This window comes from Falco naumanni, chromosome 5 (genome assembly GCF_017639655.2).
Source record: "Falco naumanni isolate bFalNau1 chromosome 5, bFalNau1.pat, whole genome shotgun sequence".
Lineage (NCBI taxonomy): Eukaryota > Metazoa > Chordata > Aves > Falconiformes > Falconidae > Falco > Falco naumanni.
Genome location: NC_054058.1, coordinates 13,986,871 through 14,003,442, shown reverse-complemented (window position 1 = coordinate 14,003,442; position 16,572 = coordinate 13,986,871). Strand labels below are relative to the sequence as shown.

Sequence of the window (16,572 nt, the reverse complement as noted above, 5' to 3'; positions counted from 1 at the left end):
GGATACAACCCTGGGATACCGGCCATGGAGGGGCTCGCTCTGGGATGGCAGCAAGGATGCATAGCCTCAGGTACCAGGGACGCACCGGGGACTTTAGAAGGTTTTCTGTACCCACAACACTGCGTCAGCAGATAAACTGTGTAAAATGAGTGCAACAGGACTGGGATTTTTATCTACGGTGGTAGGAAACAAACACCAGCAAAGTTTGGTTTTAGAGCATATGTGAAAGCCAGTGTTATGTCACCTTAACATGGAGGAAGGTGTGAATGAGGAGAAATCAACCACTGGCGGGTTTTCCTGCCATACGCTTTCTGTGGGAGGTATTGCTTTCGGGTTCCTTCAAGTACCTTTGGTAAACCGAGTTTAGTTCCAGTTTAATGAAGCTTTCTATAGCATTTGGCTACAATTAGTCCCTTTATCCATGGGAAGCCTGATTTTTCCCCCCAACATACATATGTTAACTTTCCATATGTACGTTCAGAACACGCGGAAGTATTTATTTGGACCATTTAAAGGTAAGCATCTGCAAAAACAGACGGGAGGAGGCCCAGACCCCACAGCGTGCAGCCAGCCCTTACCCCGCTCCCTGAGAAGCGCCGGGGGGGCGGCCCCGCGGGAGGGGGCGAACCGAGCGCGGTCCCCACGGCTGCCGTTTCACGACGGGGAAGGCAAGGCCTCGCACCCCCGCACGACGCGCCCGCCACTCCCGCCCGCGCCCCCACAGGGCGGCAGCCATTTTGCCGCCGGCCCGCAGGCCAGCCCTGCCCGCCGCACCGCCCGCCAGCCGGGGCCGGGCCGCCGCCATTTCCGCGCGGCGGGGGGCGGAGCTGGGCCGCGCCGAGGCGGGCGATGGCGGCGGCGGGAGCGGTGCCCGCTGCGGCGGCGGGGCTGGGGCGCGCCGTGGCGGCCGCGCCGGGGGCCCGCCTGGAGAGCGTGCGGGCGCTGGCGGGCCTGTTCCGGGAGGCGCAGCCCAGGTAGCGGGGAGGAGGGGCCGCCCGCCGCCACGTGTGCCGGGGGAGGGAGCTCCCGCCGTGGGAGCGGTGGTGCCGGCGGGACTGGGTGGTCCGTGTGCCGGCGGGCAGGGCTCGGCCTTGCTCGCAGGCACCGCCGCCGGTCGGGGTGTCGGCAGCGGGCCGGGGGCTCCGTGGTGAAAGGGGCCCTCGGCGCCCACAGAAGGGCGGCCGGATGCTGCCGGCCCAGCGGTGAAATCTCAGGCCTCCCCCGTGGCTTCTCATGTGGGGGTGCCCTGTCCCTTCGCCTCCCCGTTCTCTTGGGGACCCATGAGGAGCTGGCAGTCTGCTTGCACCCCTGTGCCTGCTGCGGGGCCAGGGCAGGAAGGAGAGCTTTGTGTCTGCCAGGCACAGGTGACAGCAGTCGCTGTCCTGGGCAGGTACACTCGGGTGGGTTGTAGCTGTGGGAGTAGCCGCAGTGGGGCAGAAAGCCACAGCGGGGCCTCCAGCGGGGCAGGCCTTGCCCATGTGAGGCCCTGCTGGGATGCAGTTCCACACCTGTGCGAGGCCCAGGCCTCGGGATGGGGGTGGCGGCCGTAGGCCTGGGTGCCTGAGGGCATGTGGTGTGCAGCGGGGTGGGCTTCGGTGGGAGGAAGGGTTGGATGTGCCTTAGTAGGTTTAAGATAGGGAAAGAAAACATGGGGTTACTGGAGAAAGCAAGGGGCCGGTATGGAGTGTTGCTGTGCCTGTAAGGTCGGGGTGTCTGCAGTACTGCACAGACACTGTTTGGCAAAGGTTGGGCATGCAGAGGTTTGGCTGTGTGACTGGGCTTAGGGTGACGGGTTTTGCTCTTCCTGGAAGGTGGGAGGAGGCATGGGTTGGTGTGAAGCTTGTGCTGGCTCCTCCTAACAGTAGCTGTTTGAAGAGCAAAGAAATTAAACCTCTTAGCTTACCATAAAATTGTGGTGTTTTAATTTCCAATGCTGTTTTATTGAATCCACACTGAAAGTTGGGGGGCAGGGGGGCGGTACAGGGAGATGTACTTACAAGTACTCTCATGTGATCATTGTGGGTACAGGAGACCTTCTTCTGATGTTCATCTCAATTTCTCGAGGAAGAGAGGAGGACCTGTGTACGTTTTGGCCTTATGTGCAGGCTCTCCCTGTTTCTTGCCTTCCTGCCTGAAACATCTGCCACTGTGATTGACAGAAGAGTAGATATTCTCCAAAACAGCCAAGTTTTGTGGATGCAGGTGGGCTGGAAGAGAGGCACTGTAATTGCCCTTCCAGAAGGACAAAGCTGTAGTGCTACCTTACATCCTATAGGATGTGGCAGAATGGATCTGAGAGCAGCTTTGGCAGTAAATACACCAAATGTAGAAAATACTGCTGTTAGTGCTGTTGAACGAGCAGACATGAGCCAATGGGTGTTTGGTACTGGAAGTTGTGCTATTTAGTGACAATTCTTTTGTTATTTTGTGATTGTGCAGTACTTGTGGAAACAAAATAATGTGAAAATGGGAGTTCTAGTGGTCTGTAATTCAGAAGCAAATAAGGTGAGAAAACAATGCCCCAGCTACAAGACCATGGTGTGGAATTTGGAAGACTTGAATTCAGCTGTGTGCTTTACTCAAGACTTCCAGGGCTTTTGAGCAGAAGACTTGATTTCTTCATGCTTCTATTACAAATTACAAAAGGAAGAAAAGGGCTTTGTTCTATTACCAGAAATATTGTGAAGATAAATACTTTGAAGACTTTTTAGGGACTTTGCTTACAGGAGTGGAATTGTGTAAGTACCTAAAACATAGAGTGGAAGTATAGAATTGCAAACTTCTGCATTGTTTGTGTAATTCCAGACTAATTTAGTTATTTTTGGAGCAGGCTTACAGTAATGTTTTTAACTCTCTGTTAACTAGGCTGTTATCTTGTACAGTTTCTGTTTGCAACAATCAAGCACTTGGGTCTTACGTGGGGTGACAGTAATCTTCCTTTTGGCATCAATACATGAATTCTGACTCTCTGTTTTGCCTTATCAAGAAATTATGCATGTCTTCCTTGTCTGAGAGCTGGGCTGTTGTACCCTTTGCTTCTGCTTCCTTTGGTATTCCTGCAGAATACTTGATGCTGAAATCAAGAACAGGTGGCAGCAGCAAATTGTGAAGATCCTGAAACAAAACATAGGAACCAGAAGTTTGTGGAATATCCGCAGAGCAGTTCTGAATGAATTTAAAGTCCTGTTTATGATAGAAGGTGGTTTTTAATCTAAAAGCTATGTAGCAGGTTCTTTGATAGTTTTACAGACTAATATTTAAAGATAGGGGAAAGGTTATGGAAGAAAAATATTTTCCTTTTCAAAAATACATTTTTAATACTTGTAGCTGCTATTTTTATCTTATGTGAATCTTTGTTGTACTTCTGGAAAAAGATTGTTTTTTTAAAAAGGTGGTTATAAGCATTGCTGTGGAACAGTTAACCTGAAATCATTCTTGACTGATTTCTTGGTATTAGCTAAACACTTCCTGCCCTCCTCACTAATTTGAGGATTTCAGGTTTTGCACAGAGGGATAATCTTAATTGCAATTCCTCTGTAGTGAACACTGAAATTGCAGTGATGTATAAATGTATAAAGTACAGGTGTTGCATTTAAACTTCTCTGAATTGAATCCTGCTTTACCAAACAGCCTTTAAGTAATTCTTTGTTCTTTTAGAATAACTTTGGCTTGTTAAATTTTCTTTTCTGTTTTAGGAAGAGATTTGATTTCTGCCCAGGAAGACATGAAGCACATTAATTTTTTTTATTTTTTTTAAAGAGTGCAAGAGAGATTTGGAGTTCTGTCTCTCCTCACTGATATTTAAAAATCCACATCTACTTCCACATTCACAACAAGGACAGGCACTTCCTTGTATACCTCACACTTGCTGTTAGGACATGCAAGAGTTTCATCTTTGCATTTTACTGGAAATATCTATGCCCTTAGAGGTTTTTTTTTGCTTTCAATCTAATAGTAAGAGAATAAGTTGCCACAATGGCTCAGTATGCTTGTGATGTAGTATCTGACTACATCTTCTGTTCTGCTGCATAACTGAACGAGAATAGAGACTTAAAGTTATTCTTACCCTGGAAGATATCCTTTTACCAGTAGAGCACAAGAATGTGCACAAAAATGTTTGCAGCTTTTTTCATTTCTGTTTTGCGAATTTCAAATAATTGAATGTTGTACAGTAGTACATGTCTTGCACTGTCCACTGATTTCTGTATTTTGAAGTTGGGTCAGGAAATAACCGGTTTCATGTGATAATCCACCACATGGCATGGATGAATATAAAGGAAACTGCAGCTGGACTGAGTGATTTTCTATTTTAGAATAATTTCAGTGTTTTAAAACTCAGCTGACTAACTGCTGATGGTTCTACATGGCATCTTCACTCAGGAGAGAAAACATAGCTTTTGTATGTTTGGGATGAGGCCTGGCTGGGTGCTCCTTTACCAGACTGTAGTTCTTCTGATGTTTAGAAAAACTTGTGTCTGGATGCATTTACCATGTGTACTGTGGTGTGTCAGCCACTGAATCTTCTTTTGGCCTGCATGCCTGTCATGCAGCAGCAGGAGTTGCACCAGTTCTTGTAAGTCGAAAGTTCAAGTCCCATGAGTGTCTTATATCTTGAAAACAATGCCAAATTCCAAACCTTCTTTCTGGTTATGTAAGTGCTACTTTTTTCTTTATGACTGGGGGCCAGCTCTGCTTTTGGTCCTTGTTGTGCCACTTTGGTACTTTCAGTTCACTATTACACCACTATAAAATGCAACTTCCTCTGCCGCCCCCCCAGTAATTCTCATTGATGCTGTACTTGGGGTTTTTTTTTAATGTTTTAATGGAGATGGAAATTGTGTAAGTGTATTGGTCTTGATCATCTTGGAAGTTGTGGAATAAAATAATCTATTTCCTGGAGATCTGAAATCTAATGTTGCAGTAATTTAATTATATTTGTGTACATTGTTGTATTTCTTAACATACAAGTGCTCTCCTTTCTTTGTAAATCTATTCCACACCCTAACAGACCTCAGTATTAGATGCACTGTACTGTCAGTAAGGTGTTGCTCCAATAGTGACACTTCCATGTTCATCTACAAGAGTGATAAGATGCTCAGAAAATGTGAACTGTGTGTGAAGGCTGAGAGAACCGGTTTTGTTTAGGCTAGGAAAGAGAATATGGCAAGATCAGAGGTGGGAGATAGGATAATCTTCGGGTATATCTAAGGGTGTTACAGACTGGATGTGTAGACATGGCACTTAGGAACATGGTCTAGCGGTGGAGTTGGCAGTGTTCGGTTAACAGTTGAATTCAGTGCTCATAAGCACTCAGTCTAAGCACAAAACCTAAGTGATTTGATGGTTTGGTGTATGAACAATTGTGATAAAGAGTAGGTGGAATTTCTAATTGTGCAAATGTTTAGATATTTGAGTGAGCATCAGAACACAGGTAATACCGTATCATCCACTAATGTTTAATCAAGAAATCTTTAAATTTTCCTTTAGGAAGAGTTTTCTGTGCACACATATTTTGTTCAGTATTACTTTGTTTCATCTCACTCTTCTGTTCATAGCTTAGGAGGTATTTCTTAACCTTATGTCTCAGATCTTAACTTTCCCATTTGATCTTCAGTGCACGATAAGTCTGTTCAAGGAGACTGTATCTGGATTTCTCTTTTCCGACTCTGGTCGGAAGTACTGGATGAGCAAATTTATGAACTTTCCTGTAGCAATGCCATAAACGTTTCTTTGGTGTGGCTTCTTTTCACCAGCATGTAGTATCAAAACTGAGTTTGCAATGTTTGTAATGCGTTGCACTCATCTCCTTTCTGAACATAAAATCAGGGGAGAAAGTATGTGAATAGCTATAGTTTGGAAACGTGCATATCTGTGTGGCAGATCATCTCCAGATGCGTGTGTCAGTCCCGGGGAGTCTGGTGAATCTATATCCATTCATATGATATCTGTGTATATGCATATGGTTTTGTAAATTTTTTTGCTAGGTCTTGATACTCTTAAGAAGTGGCATGGTATTTTTTGTGTTGGGGTAGTTGTCTGCTGAAGTGAACAGTTGATCTTCTCTCTTGGCTTTGATTCACACACTTCAGAATGATGCTAGTGCAGCCACTGGATTTCTTCATGACTTCTCTTTCTCCCGCTGGTGAAATTTGTGGCAGGCTATTTTGTAATGGAGCTTCTGATACCTCCTTCTTTTGAAACATCTAGTGCTGCACATCTAAACTGTGTTCATTAATTAAAGCAATTCCTAATTCTTAAAACAACATGCAGTGTCATGTATAAACATGCTAGCTATATGCATTAGGGAGACTTTTTTTTTTTTTTTTAACATTCCAAGGAGCTGTTGGAAAGCTGTGGGGAAAGTTAAGGCAACACAAGTCTCCCTCAGCCCCTTTCTGAAAAGGCTGGTGTGATGACAGTGTGCATATATTTTGCTGTTTCTACTTGGAATACCTTGTATACTACGAACAGTTAAAGATTGTTGCAGAAATATCTTTGGGTTTACAATAGGAAGTGTAGTTGTTGTAATAGAGCCTTTTTGATAGCAGTGCATATTTTTTTTTTGTTCATTGCAAATTTCTTTCTTTCAGAGAAATAGCAGAAGAAAGTATATTTCGTGACCTCCTGGAAATCCTGACAAGCACCACAAGTGAAATTGAGCAGGCCTGTAAGGACTCCTGTGCATTGGTAGATCTAGACACCTGCCTGCTGCTCATAGCAGAGTGTTTCAGATGTCTGCGGAATGCCTGTGTTGAGTGTGCCAAGAATCAACATGTCATGAGGTATAGTTATGATCCGTTTTAACCGGTACAAAAATACAACCTTCAGATGTTTGTGTAGTTTTATATAGAGATTCTTATTTTACACTGCTGTGTTAGTTGATTTATTAACTGGTATTTCCTGCTTGATGCAATCACTTGAAATAAAGTATGCAAGAAACAAAAATAGCTGACCTATTTGTAGGCCAGTTTGGGGCACTGCTGAATAGTAGAACAAAGTCTTTGTGTCCTTATTACAAGTTGATTATGTAAATGATTTAAGCCTTCTGTAAGTCTGACTGTGGAACTCTCCTTTTTTCCTCTTTAATTTCTTTTATTTTTTTGGATAACATAGTGAATAAGTAAATAGTCTTAATTATCACTTACAGGATTTGTATGTTTTTATAAGGTGCGTTTCGATTTTTCTGGCACTCATGGCAAAGTATAATGTGTAGAATTGTGCGTGTCCACCCTGATATATATACAGGTATACTCATATTAATAGATAATAAGAAGTCAGTCTGGCTCCTTATTTACCCTCTTTTTTTGTTTGTTTGTTTGCATTTGTTGCAGCATTGAGGGAATGCTTGGGATACAACCAGCTGTAATTACTGAAAACCTTGTAGTCTACCTGCTGTTTAAAAAAACCCAAAACCATCAAAAAAACAAACACACACACCCCACCACACCCCCAACCAAAAACCCCCAAAAGAGCAACAAATATCCTTCCCTGTCAAGAATCCAAAACCAACCAATGAAAAACATGCTCCAGAAACATGTTACAAGCTTGTTAGATCACGAAGAATCATTGTGGATTACAGTCTTAAAATTGGATTTCTTGGGACTAGTGAAATTTGGTTTATTGAATGAAATGTATTTCCCATTTTGACATGGGAAAAAGTTGCAACTTCTGTGCTGGGGCAGAATTTTGTTAATGCCACAAAAATTGTGGGACTTAGTGGAAGGCATTACTTTTGTGATAAGCTAGATCTAAGTTCAGGCTCTTACCAATTTTGTTCCTGGCAGTGCTAGTACTCATGATCGTGTTGTGGGTCAAGGAACTGGTCTGACAGAATATTTATATGCTTGTTTATAATTTTTTGCTGGGTGGATGTTCAGCCAGACTGAGTTCCTTATTGTAACTTAATGTAGCTCCACAGTTATTCATGCTAAGTAAACAGGGGGAACAGAATTGCGTGGCTTAGAGTTTGAAGCATTGCCCTTTTCAGTAGCATGACAAATAGAACATAGTTACGGATATCTGAATTCCATTAGAAAGTGAAAGTTAGTTTTCACTTTCTAATGGAATTCAGTTATCCATCCTGTTTCTGGACAAAAGCATGCTGAAAAATTGTGCTGTGTGCTTTCCCTTATTAGGCAGTTAGCATAGTCTTGCTCATTTAAAAAGCTGGATGCTAATAATTCTGCTTTCCTTGAGACTGTGGAGGGAGAAGGCATGTGTGTATAGGAGGTTCTGACCATGTTTCCAACAGTGAAGGACTCAGTGGGTCACTCATTGGATAGTGTTTTGGCTTTGTAGCAGCACAACAATTTATGCTCATTTTAGTACTGCACTGGGTGCTTTGAGCCAGCTGTGTATTAGCTATGTGTTTGTGTTGATTTTTAAACAGTTGCAAACGTACAACTTTTTTAGGAATTAAGTGTCCTGAACCATCAAAAGTTGTGATTGGAAGGAAAATTGTGTGCCTTTGGTTTGAAGTGTGTAACATTCAGATACTCCAAACTCCTTCCCCCCCATTCCTTCCCACCCCAAACTACAAGTTGTTTGATCAAAATTATAACTGACTGTTTCTAGGAAAGAATGCAAAGACTCTAAACAAATGGATTGTGTAACAACTTTTAAATATTGGGGAATATGAGGCTTTGTTCCTTCCAGAGCCAGTTTTTTCTGCTTTGTGTGCTGTGAAGAAATCTGAGGTCTGAAAGAGTGGGAAATGTTTCAGTAGATTGTATGTCTACCAGTGTGCATGGGTGTATTATAAATTTATAAATGTATCTTTAGCTTCTCTTCTGTGTTAGAACTTAATGAGAAAGAATATGTGTGTGTGTTTAGAAAACATCTGCAGAAGGCAATTATTCAGCATTCATATGTGATACGATATTTTTTAAGTAACTCATGCATGGGTGTTGGAGGTTTGGTAGAGATGGTATTGCTATGTTCTGAAGTTTCAGCCACCGTCTTGGCTGATCTGTTCTCAAAAAGCTTGACTACCAAAGTACAAGCGAGTTAATATCTGAAAACTTCATCTGTTTATACTGTATTCTTTGACTTTGGGTTTTTTTTTTATTCCTGTTGCATGCACATCCTGGCATGTATGTTATCTGCCTCCAGGATTGCTGATCATCAGCTGTAGAATTATTTTGGTGTTTTTTATTCCAAATGGCTTCACTAATTTTCCTTTACTAACACCATGCTTTTCTGTGTCTGGAAGTATTCAAGGTCAGGCTGGATGGGGCTTTCCACTGCCTTGTGTAGTGGAAGGTGTCCCTGCCCATGGCAGGGAAGGTTGGACTATGTGATCTTTAAAGTCCCTTCCTATCTGAACCATTCTGAGATTCCAACTATGATTCCTTCTCACTGGAGAAAGGATAAATGATTACTTGACCTTCCCTGTTTCCCTCTGAGGATTTTCTATTTTTCCCTTTGAACTGGCCGTGTTGTTTGTTTGATGGCTGTCACTAACTGCTTTGTTGGTATTTAAAATCCTCAAATTTTATTACTAAGTAATGTATATTGACACTTTCCCTGAATACTTGAACTTCAAAAAAAAAAGCAAAGTTTTTACACAAATAAAGCTGTTTAAATTACAGGAATAACCTGCAAATTTTTAGCATCTGATTTAGAAGAACAGCAAAAAGAGAGGAAAGGGTACTTAGCTATGAAGGTACTGTGTACAAAGTTGTTAATATGCAGGCTGATGCAGTAAACCTGTTCATTTTGCTTCTGATGGTAGTAGTGTAGCTACTGATAGTCAGGCACAGTTAGGTGGGAGAAACTGCTTTTTATGTCAGAGTTTCTAAAGGTGTTAAAGACTTGTTGACTTCAGTGAAAAGCCTTTTCACTTTATTTGAGTTTATTTCATATCAAATGATTATTTTTTTTCCCCAATTTTATAACAGGAACTTGGGTCTCATCTCTACATCTGTCCATTTGATCAAATTGCTTCATGGAATACAAATCAAAGAAGAATTGTTATTGACTGGTAAGGCTGTTGATCTTGTTAAATATATAGTGTATGCTATATGTTTCTTACATGGCAAGTCTTGTGGTGGTATGATGTCACCTTACTGATGCATTTTTTTCATAAATAATGTTTCTTGGATTACAGTTAATAGTTGGGAGGGGCTTCTCTTACGCTGCTGTAAAAAAATCTTGGCCCCAAGTCTAGTCCAGTTGTATTTTCCCTCAACTGTTCCCTGTAGATTGTTAAAGGAAAGGTACGTGGAAACTTCTTTAAAATTAACCATTATATTTGAATTGCAAAAAGGAAAAGTCCCTGTAATACCTCCATTCAAAATATGTTCTGAATTTTCACTGTCATCTTATTTGATCTGAAAACAAAGTGAAATGAAGAGATAGGCCTTTTTTTTTATTTATTTGGGTGATGCTTTAAACAATTTAACTGATTCCAGGAAACAAATTTTGGCTGTGACTTTTTAAAGTAATTTAAAAATTTTTATTTCTCTGCTGTAGTTATGGACCACTCAGGGTAATACCTGCCAAGAGCCTTATAAGTGCTGATTTGAGCAGTGTTCACATTTCCTTAATGTATGAGGCGTTTTGGGGATTTTTTTTATGCAGTGAAGAGGAAATATGACTATAGTATCCTTCCTCCTTAATGGCAGTTATTGCTACCAATTTCTACCAAACTCATTTCACTGGATATTAAGACACTTACAGTAATTCTCTTCATAATCTGCATTTCCTTGTGTGTGCATGTAGAGCTTAATACAGGGCATTGGATCTCAGTCTTTACCGTCTGTGGTTGCAGAGTAGGGAACATTTGGTTTCTCTTGCTGCTTTATTTCTTTTCACTCACATTACTTGGATGAAGTTTTTACTGGGTTCCTGTTGCTGCTTTTCTATCATTTTCTGAAAGCAAGTGAAACTACTGTCATACAGTAACTTACCCTCAAACACCTTTATGAAGCTAGGAAAGAGAAGTGAAGTCCAGGATACTGTTTTTCCTTTTGCTGCTACATTTGGCTCAAAATGAAGCCCTTCAGGCATGTGATGGTATTATGCTTAAGCCACGTTCACTCCTTCACCCGTTGCTGGAATCCTTTTTCCAGGGAAGGATCAGTGATGCTAGTACAGCCCTTTATTTACTGTGGGAGGACCAAAACTAAACCTTGTGGGGTGGCAAAAAGAGGGCTTGCTCAATGACCATGAAGAGGAGGAACTGATAGCATACAGAAGTGGCTTTCAAGCTGTGTCACAGGGTTGGACGAGGAGGACTTGGAAAAGCCATGGAGGGCAAGAATGTCCTGCCCCACAGTTGTGAACTGCTTTGTAGGCCTGTAAGAGAAAAGGAAAAGAGATGGGAGCTGAAATGCTGGTTTTGTCCAGCCTGACATTGTCCCGGTGAGGGTCCTTGACAGCAGCGGGCTCGAAAGGCTGTTCTGGGCAAGTAGACTTGGCCACCTTCAGCTTATTCAAAGCATCAGGATTTGTGGTGTGAGAGTACCACCTTTCAGCGGTGCCTCCTAGCATCTGCAGGAGAGTGAGCAGGATGTACCCCTTGTTGGTTACATATGCAGCCTGAGGTTTGCCCTTCTGACCCCTCCTTGATGGGTTATCATATGCATGTGTGCTGTTCTCCTGCTGCTGGGATTTGAAGAAGCAGTAATGAATGTTGCTCAGCAAAAAAGAAAGGAGAGGATGGAACCCAGTAACTTAACTGGTTCAGGTTCCTTTTCCTAGCCAGAAAATACTGTAAAATCTCTCTGTCACCACTGAAAATTAAGGGGGACATAAAAAGTGTTTTGTGACTATTAGCCATTCAACAAATGAGTTAGAGTTATAACCAAAATTTGATGTATTGTCCCAGGATAGGTGATTTTTTTGATACTGGGTGTAGCATTGATCTGATCAGGAAACGTCTGTGATGAGCATGGCTTAGGTATTCTAAAAGGAATACAAAAAATTTTCTAGGCAAGCGTTGCTAATCCTTGTTGAGTGATCTGATGAACTTTGTTGCTAATGCCAAGAGCACCAGCCTCTATAGATATCCTTATACAGGGTATACCTCAGAAGTTAACAGTTACATGAAACTGTGGATTATTAGTCGTAATTTCAAAAGCGAGACAAATTGGACTTGGATAGCACTGTTGAAACAAAAGAAACCCATGAAATTAGTAAATGTTACTGTGTTTATTAACTATATTTTTGCTTCATGATTCTCCTCATATTTCATACAGGAAATGAGGTCACAAAGCTAGAGTAGCATATGTGTTTTGTTCTAGCAGATAATTAGGTGTTAAGTGGAATATTGCAAGTTGTTCATTTGGATATGTGTTCTGTTTCCTCCCTTAAATGGCTTCTTGGATTTGATGATCTCTCTCAGTGCCTGTTTATATCTTTAAGGCATTCTAAATACCGTCATGTTCCTTCCATAGCAACAAAATCCAAGGTTAAACAGGTACTGCTGTATTGCAGAGTGAACACTAAATAATGTTTCAGTTCATGTCCCTGTGAAAAATTCCCAGAACAAATCATTGTAGGCTAAATAAACTTGAAGTTCCAACATTATTGTTTTTATGAAAAAGAGAGATTGAAAATTCTTTGTGCAGACTGAAAAATTAGTTTAACCTGATCTGTGGTATGTTTTCACTCTCTTATCCATTGGTAACTGCCAAGACTGGTAAGTTTGAGTGGTGTGGTAATTTTTGTAGGGAAGTTTGGTGTTGTACAATTTGTAATTAATAAAGCCAGAAACAAAATAAAGTATATATTCTCTGGCAACTACCATGACCAGTGTGGTGGTTCTAAGGAAGGGGACATGATCGAAGCAGCAAAAAAGGAGGTACTGTGTAAAGTGGTGTGATTAAAAACTGTTGCTAAGATTTATTCGATTAAATCCAGATTCCTTTTCATCTTCTTTGCTAGGAGAAATACTTTTTTCAATAGTTCATCTTAAGCTGAAGTGCTATATACATGGTTAATTTGGCTCCTCACTTCAGTGTATTTATTGAAATAACTCTACTGCAAGTTTTCAGCATTTTTTTTAATCCTATAAAAGGTTAGAAAAATTCCTGTATGCTTGTAATGTACTTTTCCCAGCCAGGTGTAGAAAAAGCTGTTGTTTAGAGTGCATGATATGGCACTACGTTAATGGGCCAGAAAACCTGAAGGTAAGTTAGTATGTCTGTCCTGGAATAGCTCTCCAGGTAGGTTTAAAAATAACTAGTTAATTCATACATATGGCATTTGTCCAGCCCCACCTGCGAGCCAGCTATTCCTGTAATAATATTCTCCTTTCCTTTTAATACCTGTATTAAAAGAACATTTTTAGGCCTTTCCTATATGATACTGCTGCAGATAGCTGCTTGTCCCTGCTTTTCTTCCCTGCTTATTTCCCAGGTTAGTTTCAGTTGAATTCCATAGTCTAGTTTCTCTTCTTGTAATTGCTTACAATACATAGTAGTAATTTGTCTTGACCATTTAATATTTTGTAATACTTGGGGAATCTGCTCTAAGAAGTTGCACAGTGAAAGCACACAGCTAGATGAGCACAGGGGTTTGATAGGCAATGATGCTGAACAAATGTTTTAACAATTTATAGCTCTTCTTCTGGGCACCATCAACACTGGTTTGTGACAGATAAGTCACATATACAAGTATATGTGCTCTGTTTTCTTGCTGTTCCAGCAGTCATCCCTCCTGCTCTCTGCAAGAGGTAGAACTTCCCAGTCAAGTAGAGAAAAATTCAAGTGCTACACTTCCTGGACAGTATCTGAAAACTGGACTTCACCTCAGTGTTCTTAAAATTATACATGCTGAAGGTCTAGGAAGCAGATGATTGTGTAAGGAGGTACTTAACCTTTTAAATTATGGAGCTTGGATATTCCTGGTGGGAAGACAGACAGGATGACAAATGCTGCCCGCCTCTCCCCAGTTCAGAATTAATTTGAATAGGGATTGAAGATGCAGGAACTGAACCTACTTGTGTGGAAATGTTGCATGCAGGAGGATCTTATATTTCGTCACTAACTGATTTGACACCACAGTCTTCCAACATACAGCTAATAAGATACTCAAATTTTTACTTTGAGTCTTAGGGGGGAAAAAGTCTCTGCAGAATATAGATGTAATGGAATTTTCATAGTACCCTCTCCACATCCCTTTTGTTTTAGGTTTGTTTTGTGGGTTTTTTTAATTGAAAAAGAAAAGCCTCTTTTTTTTTTTTTTTTTTTTTTCCCCTCTTGCTGTGGGTACAAAGACCAAGAACACTTGCCACAGGAGCAGGCTGATGAAGCTGCCAGATGAACTTTAACTGAACTTAAGCCAGACCCAGATCGCTTAAGAGCTAAGAAGGGTAAGAAGTAGTTCAGTATGGTAGGAATTGCAGCAGTTGTAAGAAGTGTCCTTGTAAGAAGCCCAAGTAGAAAATCTTCACTTCATAGCGTGTGTCTTAGTTAGGTTGTAGGGTTAGGATTTGGCTGGGTTTTTTTCTTTTCCATTTTCCTATGGCAAATCTTAAGCTTTCCATCAGAATCTAGCAGCCTTTTGGAAGCTACATTGAGGTTTGTGAAGGTGATGTGATATTTAGATTCCAGAGTGTGAGATCTGGGTTTAGGATTCATCTCTGAAATCTGGAAAAAACTGATAGCTTTGTTTCTGCTATGATAAATTGCAAGCAAGGGCATGCCTGTTTTGAAGCAAGCTTACGTTCTATAGGCTCTGTCCCATCCGATCCTTTCACTGATTCCCACCCTCACCCCATCCTGGACAGGAGCTTTAATCTTTTTCTTTGTAAATAGATCTCCTCAGACCTTTCACTGCTTCAAAATACTGCCCCGATGCTGAAGAATGTGCTTTGAATTCCAACATAATTGCTTAAAAAGTGTTTATCTGCCAGAATACTTTTCTGTCCTCTAGGACGAAAAGGCACCGAATATCAGATAGCTGCTCTGCGTGAAACAATTTTTAGGCAAGTTCTCTGAATGAGTTGATTATCTGCTCTGAGCAGAACTGAGCGCGACAGCACCGTATCAGCAGCAGAGAAATTCTGCGCTGTTTGTGTGTGCCTGAGAGAGGTCCTCAGAGCATTGCACCAGCATTCCTCAGTTCCAGGCTGCTGGTGATAACTGGAGCTAGCTGAAAACCAAGTAGTGTAGGTATTGTTAATGCTGTGCTGATGCCATGCCTCTTAAGTTTTGAGGGGTTTTAACCAGGGTAAGCTGCATAAAAATGTGTTAATGGGAGAATGGTAACAGCATATGTTCATGTCAATGGGTGCTTCTGCAGGTCTTAATCCAAATCAGCGTCCAGATGCGCTTACTGTTACACAAAGGTTTAGCTTATTTGCAGCTCTTAATGTTATGAGGTTGGGTAAATTGCAGTGATGATAAGCTTGAATCCTCAAACAGGAATTTGCTTCCAATTTTCTGAAAAGTGTTCAGGTGTAGTGAAACTGCTACAGATACTCTATTCAGAGCAGAACTTAAAACATTCTTTTAAAAGCAGTGATGAAAGATGAGTCTATGTAAATTTTTTTAATACAGCGCTTATTATAGTAACTTGAGCATTTTCTAGTAGGATGTTCAACATGAATATCATGTGTCTAACACCTGTTCACACCTCCTTGAGGGAGGATGTGTGGGAAAATACGGACTATCTTATTTTAAACATTTTTCAAATACTTCAAATGTCATGTACTTACAAGGGAGCTATAAAAATATTTCTTGCTTTGAGCAGAAGAGGATGAAAGCCTGTGATGCTGTTCAGGTAGAGACAACCACAGTGAATCTGAAACTTTCAGTACTTTTCCCCTGCCTGCCAGGAGCATTAATAGTAACTTGGGTTCAGCTTCAGTCAGTGTTCTTTTAGTACTCAAATGGATTTGGACCTGATCAGCTATCATGTGTATTTTTTAGTTAATGAAAAAACAATTGCTCTTGGCCCACTGCTGCCTTATGAGTTGAGTGTGGCCTAGGAATAAAGTGCATTGGAAAGTACATTCTAATCTGTCAGTGTGGAAGAGAAGAAGCATGGGCAGAAGAAATGGCAATGAGTGACCTTAGAATTCAGAACTCTGTAAAAATAAAAAGAACATCAGTCTTTCATAGATATTAAAAAAAAAAACCACAACAAAACATAAGGGTGTGCATGTGCTTCAGAAACAAGAAATAAGGAACCTAGACTATATATAGATTCCAGAGATTATATTTCTTGCAAAAGCCAGATAGGGTGGCATCATTTCATCTTTGATGAAATAACAAGGTCTGCAGGAGAGCATCACACGTTTGAGCAAAGAAGGATACTTGATTTCTTTGTAAACTCTTGGAAGGTGAAGGTATACTGTGTTTAAAAAGCCACTGAATTATAAGCTGTAGGAGTTCATGCAGTACTATAAAATCATGTTGATACTTTGTTATGAGAGATCCTCTGAAAAGAAACAGGGAAGAGATCAGAAATTCCTAGCAGCTGCACTGGGTAGCTTATCCCTTCTAAAAAGTTGTTAATTCAAAGTCACTTTCAAGTGTTTACAGGAAAGGAGATGCTTAATCAAATATTTTTGTTTTCCTGAAGAAGAATCTGAGTAAAGTCGGGAGCTTTGAGGACTTAGGT

At 41.1% G+C, this 16,572-nt stretch overlaps 1 protein-coding gene across 4 annotated transcripts in view; it reads left to right on the top strand.

Annotated features, from left to right (window-relative positions):
* Positions 1–842: 842 nt before the first annotated feature.
* ATXN10 (ataxin 10) overlaps positions 843–16,572 on the top strand; it is a 101,949-nt gene continuing 86,219 nt past the window's right edge. For 3 of the 4 annotated variants that reach the window (XM_040595833.1, XM_040595835.1, XM_040595836.1), the window contains exons 1-3: positions 843–974; positions 6,591–6,782; positions 9,900–9,982. In XM_040595833.1, the coding sequence (XP_040451767.1) occupies positions 850–974; positions 6,591–6,782; positions 9,900–9,982 (400 nt within the window). In that variant the 5' untranslated portion in view covers positions 843–849. Of the gene's footprint in view, positions 975–1,081; positions 1,391–6,590; positions 6,783–9,899; positions 9,983–16,572 lie in introns of those variants that run through there. The other variant, XM_040595834.1, reaches the window with a different exon arrangement.